The sequence below is a fragment of the Planococcus citri genome, chromosome 3, assembly GCF_950023065.1.
Source record: "Planococcus citri chromosome 3, ihPlaCitr1.1, whole genome shotgun sequence".
In the NCBI taxonomy this organism is placed as follows: Eukaryota; Metazoa; Arthropoda; class Insecta; order Hemiptera; family Pseudococcidae; genus Planococcus; species Planococcus citri.
This window is the reverse complement of record NC_088679.1, coordinates 65,751,951-65,759,569: the sequence shown is the minus strand read 5'-3', so window position 1 is coordinate 65,759,569 and position 7,619 is coordinate 65,751,951. Positions and strand designations below refer to the sequence as shown.

General features: G+C 35.1%; 1 protein-coding gene across 2 annotated transcripts in view; it reads right to left on the bottom strand.

The window, feature by feature from the left end:
• Positions 1-2,297: 2,297 nt before the first annotated feature.
• The window catches only part of VGlut (Vesicular glutamate transporter), an 81,990-nt gene continuing 76,668 nt past the window's right edge, over positions 2,298-7,619 (bottom strand). For both annotated transcript variants that reach the window (XM_065359536.1, XM_065359535.1), the window contains exon 12: positions 2,298-7,551. In XM_065359536.1, the coding sequence (XP_065215608.1) occupies positions 7,313-7,551 (239 nt within the window). In that variant the 3' untranslated portion in view covers positions 2,298-7,312. The remainder of the gene's footprint in view (positions 7,552-7,619) is intronic.

The following is a 7,619-nucleotide window of genomic DNA, read 5'->3' as shown; positions in this document are numbered from 1 at the left end:
ACAAGTTCAACATTTTTTGAATTGGTGTGATTTTTGCAAAAACAGCGTAGTTGCCAGACGTTACATACCAGCCTGTGCAAAGGCATTCACCTGTCTTTTTGGTTTTTCAAGGTCCTGTCTGGCTTTCCAAGGTCATCAGTCTGCCTGCCGGATCTTTTAAGGTCATTGACCTGTCTGTGTGACTTTTCAAGGTCGTCTATTATTTTGACTGGCCCCTCAAAGTCATTCACCGGTCTATATGGTTTTTCAAGGTCCTGTCTGACATTTCAAGACCGTCTGTCTGTCTGGCTGGCTGGCTGGCTGGCTGGCTGGCTGGCTGATCTGTTTAAAGTCATTATAACCTGTCTATCCGGTTTTTTCAAGATCCTGTCTGACTCCTCAAGGTCGTTAAGGTCATTGATGTGTTTGTCTTGCCTCTCCAGTTCCTCTGTCTGCCGGTCGGACTTCTCAAAGTCTTCTGTCCATTTGTCTGGCTTCTTTTAAGTCGCCCAACTCTGATCTGACCCGGTTACAAATTACCCTATCGACGATATTACATACGCGAATTCGCTGGCGTACCAGTCTCAGAAAGTCGCCTATATTTTGCCGACAAAACGCCATGTATTCGTTTCGCACATAATTCGATGGAGCGAATTACTCGCGAATTCGCTTACGAATGATTGCCGAACCGCTAGCGAACTGTTGGCAAATTGCCAGTGATTTGCGAACACTTCGCTTTCTGTTTACCTAGGAAAAATACCCCAAAATTATGTTTTTTTAAAAATTTTCTTTTCTCAAAAACTGCCAACCACTACAATCGATCATATAGGTACACTTCACACTAACCGTACTCGATCCCTCAGTCCAACTCACACACTTGTGTCACTCAAACCAAAAATTTTCAAAGTCTCCTCAACCCTGCTAAACACCTGAAAACCCAATGATGCAAATTGTGGGGGATGGTGTTTGGAAGCCACTGGCCCAGGAAGGAGGTGCCGTGGCGAAACGTTTATTTTGTGAGTAATTGGGAAAAAACATGTATAGGTACACAATTCTTTTTTTTTTTGTCAAACATCACGTTTACACTGCACTTTTACACCACACATTTGCACCACACATTTACACCATAGCACAACACAACACACTGATCACTGATCAAAATATACAAACAAAAAATCAACACTACGTTTTAAAAAAAAAATTACAACACGTTCGCATCAACTCAACTTCATAACTGACTGACCACTAGATATTCGTCACAACTACTGTAAAAGTAGTTCGAACCGTTCGACAGTTGGGTAATCGGTTGAAGAATGCGAAGTTATTTATAGATTATCGGTAATGCCAGCGATGAACCGGATGTTGACGTCACCTCGCATCTCAAATGTTGACCAATACTTGAGACAAATACATGGCGAATCGCTGCGAGATTATTTTATTGTTAAATCAGCAATAAAAAACAGACCGGCATTCGCGAATTTTTGACCATTCGCTGCCGCCGCTAACAAAGCCACCGCGAATCGTCTACATTTCGCTATCGCCCAACTGCTTCACAATTCAGCGTAGCGAAAACCTCGCTTTTCACTGCAATTGAGGCGAAAAAATGGCGAAAATGTTGGCGAAAGCGTATGTATCGTCGATAGGGTACACATTTATCACATTGACCAGGTCTTCAGCCTGATTCGAACCATGCCTGAGCTCTATACTGAGATCTTCCGCAGCCTGAGGCCCGGCTCCGGTCAGATGCGTTGTCCCCTTTGACGCAACTTGATGGGGGGGGGGAGTGACCGAGAAATTACACATGTTTTACTACCCAAAATGACTAAAAAAATTACCTCTTTTTGCCCCTTTGGCTCAGCCACTTGAACTGCCAGGGACCTCAAAATTTTCCTGGGTAGTCTCCCATTTGAAGTAAACTTCCTCGCCAATGTTCCTTCAAATCTAGAATAATTGTTTTTTTTTTTCACTCCATGCCCTAATAGTATAATATAGCTTATGTATTTGTATAGTGAAGGGATAAGTGCCCAGTACTAATTCATTTAAAGAAAATTTGAATTTGAGCCAAAGTCATTTAAAAAATTTTCAAAATACATATTTTCTGGAGTTTTAGACCAATACTTATCTACAAAAAGACAACTGAATTTCTTAGGTCGCAAAAATTTCATCCACGAATATGAATTATGAGAAGTAGGTATTAATGATAGGTACTAAAAAATATTTCCGGTGTGATTTCGTTTAAAAATCTCATTGTCTCGTTACAAAGTAAGTAGGTACTCTTACATCAGCCAGCAAAGAACCATATTTCGTTTTGAAACGACTTTCAGAGTACACCAGTTTACTTTTAAAGACAAATACATACTACCAATCATGGCTTTTACACGAATAAAACAACACAATACCTATAAGTACATACCAATAAAATGAAATAAAAAACACACGGCACGATTATCATACATTCAAATGAAACCACGTTTATTGAATACCCCTACATTATCTTTACAATAAAATACTCGTACGTTAAAACGGAATTATTAAAAAATATACATGCTTTCGATTAGGTAAATAATTAATAAGAAGTGAAATATAACTTAATAGTCTTTTATAGTAAAAACTATACACGTAACAAGATATAAGTAAACTGGTATAGATTATTCAATAAATAACAGAAAAACAAAAAAGAAAAATCAAGCCGAAAAAAAAATCAAAATTGACAACGCTCTCATAACACTACCTACCACTATAAAGTTCTATATTTATACAGCAATATTCGCTGTAATAAGTAACAGAATCTAATTGAAATGATAGAAAAGAATCTCCTCGTAATAACGATTCAAATTGACATAAGAATTACAAATTCGACGATAAAATATTCAAATCGAATTCTTACTTACAGCTTAAAAATATAATGTAAAATATACAATAAAAACGCTACCTAAAACGAAAATTACCTATACTTAATAAAATCGATAAATACAAAATAAATAGATTATTTATTGCTCAATGAAATTTAAATAGGTTTGAGCATTCGCTTAGAAATTTGACTATAAAGAAAGCGATTCTTATCTAACCTAATTTCAAGAGTAAACTGGTAAGGTTAATATAGAATAAGTAATTGATTAAAGTTTCTAAAAATATATATTTTTACAAATTTTCATATACTTAAAATTATAAGCCTTCGAGACGAAGACTTGATAAACAAGATGAAGAATTAGGTAGGTACATAAAAATTAACAAATTCAAAAAACAAAACGAAACAAAATAAAAGCAACATCAACTTAATGATATGCGAATGGGCTCGCAAAAGTCCTTAATTAATTATTGTCTGCACAGCCGAGAAATCCTCTCACACAATCTTAATTAAAATTAAATACGCTTAAAGGATACAATTTTAACAATACCTACTTAAAATTATTATTATTTCTTTCTATAACCTAGAAATCCTACACGCAACTAAGCAAATAGGTATCTAAAACTAATGGTAAAAAATTTCTAATCAGAAGGTGTATCAAAAATTTTGATATTTGACGACGTGACAGCCAAAATTTCAAATGCAAACTGCAATTTTCGATTTTTGGACAATTTTTAAAAATTAAATTTTGGACAAAAAATGAGAAATTAGAAAAAAATCAAAAGCAAATAGGTATCTAAAACTAATGGTAAAAAATTTCTAATCAGAAAGTGTATCAAAAATTTTGACATTTGACGTGACAGCCAAAATTTCGAGTGCAAACTGTTCGATTTTTAGTCAATTTTTAAAAATTAAATTTTGGACCAAAAATGAGAAATTCGAAAAAAATCAAAATCTTACCAAATTGACCTACAAAGCTTAAATTTTGGATTATACCCTACTTTTGACCTGCTAAATCGATTGGAAACGATTTCGAACCGTTATGAGCAGTTTTGAAACCTCCTGCAGATTTCTTAAACATGAAATTTCCACAAAATTTTTCCAAATGAAGTTGGACGAGATTCGCTCCACACTCTTCTTATTTTAACGCCCTATCAATGTCGACTCGAGCTGGGTTGAAGTCATTTTGGAGCCTCCAGATACTTTCTGCGAATTCCTGGAGCCTCCAGTAGATTTTAGAAACGTGAATTTTTCACAAAATTTCAACAAATGGAGTTGAAGACACATTTAATGGCGTTTCGTGGAAAACTGGAGTTTCTGAAAAGTTGCTGGAGGCTCCAGGAATTTCCATAAAGTCTCTGGAAGCTTCAAAATGACTCAAACTCGTCAGAAGTCGATTCAACAGCGTGTGTAAGTTGGAGTTCAGCGTGAATTTCGAATTTCCAACTTCATGAGATTTTGAGGAAATCAAGTTTCAAAAAACTGATGGAGGCACCAGAACTGCTCAAAACGGTTTGAAACCAATTCCAATCGATTTCACAGGTCGAAAATGAGGATAAAACCACATTTCAGCTTTCCAGGTCAATTTGGTGAAATTTTGATTTTTTTTTCTCGTTTTTGGCCTAAATTTGATTTTCAAAAATTCACCAAAAATCTAAAAATGCACTATAGCGGTTAACATTTTGGCTGGTGATAGGCTGGTTTATTTTAAAATTATCCTTAAGATGTCCTCCTTTTCAAAAAAGTTGTCTCTGAGGATCAATGGGGGGAGGGGGAGTGCAATATTTCCTATCAAATCATTAGGATGAAGAGGAAAAATCGCGTGGTATATTTCAACTTGAAGTTTACTATTTTTTTTTCAACAGAACATAGGTTTTGTTAATATTATTCAATTATTTATTCTATATGTAAGTAGCGAAGACAAACGGTTCTTTGTAAAGTAATTATAAAAAAAGTTTATGAAACAATTGAAAGGTCCGCAGATATTTGAAAACTACGAAAAGTATTCGCAATTGTTGAGAACAGCAAATGGGTCATTCCATGTCAATTCGATCAAAAAAATGCGATTCTGAAAATCATGTCTTTCGATTTCGCTCAATTTTTTTTCAATGTCTACCCACCCAATTATTAAGGAACCCAGTTCCCTTAGGGGCAGGTGGGGGAGTTCAAAATGCCGCTGTAAGTGGAAGCTACTATATAAAATTCTGAAAAAAATTCCATAGATGCCTTTTTGAAATAATCAATTTTCAAGATGGGATCTTTTAATCGAAGGGGAGGACCCCCTTCACTCAAATTTGGGCAAAACTTTCAAAAAAAAAATCTGGGGCATGTGATATATCGAATTGTATGTTTTTGGAGACGCCGAACACGAATATGACATCAGATTTTCGATTGGACCCCATCCACGGCCCCCAGCGCCTCCCCAAATGGGGTAAAAAAAGTGTTTTGTTCGTGCGACATATGAAATAGTATGTTTTTGGTGACGCTGAACTCAAATATGATGTCAGATTTTTTATTGGACTTCATATATGGAAATCAGTTCCTATTTGTTGGACTTTTACCTATTTGGAGAGGTTCTGGGGGCCATGGATGAGGTCAATTTGAAAAACCAAGGCTATATTCGTGTTCAGAGATATCAAAAACATACTATTCCATATCATCACCCTAATACGTAAAATATCTAACTCCATTTTTGTAAATTGTTCAGGAAATGCGAAAAACAGCATTATCAACTATTGATGGGTGTTACATAGTTAAGGTTATTTATTATAGTAAAAAAAAAATTCTGGTAAAAATTTTTTTCACCTGACACCTTTTAAGCCACTTTGAGTGGAGTTAGATAGTTTTCTCGAATTCAAACGTGGATGGTACACCAATGAATTCACCTGAAGTAATTTTCAACATCGGAAGTTCCATACGAAGTGTCCACCTTTCACATGGTGTTTATAACTCATTTTCATTTAACGTAAAAATGAAACAGTTTCACGTAGCTAAATAAACAGTGCGTTATCCTTTAGTGGAGTTAGATAATTTTCCTGACTTCGAACGCGAATTGTACACCAATGAATTCGCCTAAAGTAGTTTTTAAGGTCGGAAGTTCCATATGAAGTGTTCACCATTCAGATGGTGTTCATAACTCATTTTTGAGAAAAAATGGAGTTAGATACTTTACGTATTAGGGTGACGATATGTCACACGAATGAAACCATTTTTTTGACTTTTATCCCCTTTGGGGAGGTGCTGGGGGCCGTGGATGAGGCCCAATGAAAAATCTGACGTCATATTCGTGTTCAGCGTCACTAAAAACATTCAATTCAATATATCACATGCTCCAGATTTTTTTTGAAATTTTTGCCCAAATTTGGAGGAGGGGGTGCTCCCCATCCATTAAAAGATTCCATCTCGAAAATTAAATATTTCAAAAAAGCATCAAAAAATACGTCTATATGAATTTTTTCATAATTTTATATGGTAGCTCTCACTTACAGCGTCATTTTGAAATTTGAATTTTCAATTTTAAAGTTCAACTTTCAACTTTTGAAAATTTCAAAATGCTTAAAAAGTTTAGAAAGCAATGCCCTTTCTAACTGTGAAATCAGTTTTGATCGAAGTATCATAGCTTTGGAGGAATGTGCTGCTGAAGTTGAGTACCTCGAGACAATGTAAAAATAATGGAAGCCCCCTCCCCCGCCTCCCATCCCTTGAGGAGGCCGGGACCAAACTGATTGCGAATTTCTTACTTATTGGGTGGGTAGTCGAAGGACATGACTCAAAAAAGTTGGTCAAATTCAGGTGGAATGACTCAAATCAGTCCTGAAAAACTTCATTAGCCAACTGTTTTATTACGTAAGAAAATGATGAATTTAAACCTTATAAACATTCGACCGTCAAATGGAAAAAAAATATTGTATTACTGTACCTTCCAAATTTCGATCCTCAAACAAATAAAATAATTCCCTAATAATAATTGAATTAAAATCAATGTTTTTCATTTATAGAATGGGCGGATTTACGAAATGGTTAATGAGTAAATACCTATGTAAAATTTTAAAATTATCGTACGATACAAAAATACTTAAAATTCTCCTTCAACTTGCATCTTTGAAAACTCAATAAAAGATATAGGTAGGTATAGGTAATTTTAGGCCAATGTTTCACTTCTTTTTGGCCATTGTAGATCTCGACGTAGTAAATACTACCACAAATATACTTAACAATAAAGAAACGAATAACGAAAATAAAGATCGTAGTATACGAGACAACGGGGAAAAAAATAACAACAAATTGCTTATGTAATAAATACGCGATACTTATAAAAAAAAAAAATAAGATTCGAGAAATTTACGTCGCTCGTGAGGCAACATATTCACATGGTAACACAATGTTTTTTTGCAATAATTAATACAATGATAAAATATTATTTGAGACCGTTAATATGGTAGAATAATTAAAACAAACAAAAAAACAAATAAGATTTTTGGTTAGTTAACGAAATGGGTTCGTTGATGCGGATCTATCTCCTTCCAGATTCCTATCTTCATTCATGTATTGATCTTCGGAAGGAGGCTGAACTCGATCTTCGGACATTTGTCTGGAATAGTATGCGGGCTCGTTTTGTTCCATAGATCCGTATTTCACAACTCTGATGGTTTTTCTGGTAAATTCGTCGTAAGGTGGAGGAGCACCGCCGTTGGTGAATTCTTCCATTTGGTTTTGTTCTTTACCTGCGCAGATACCATTATAAGGAAGTAGGTAATAATGAGCATATTAACACACTGTATTCGTTATAATT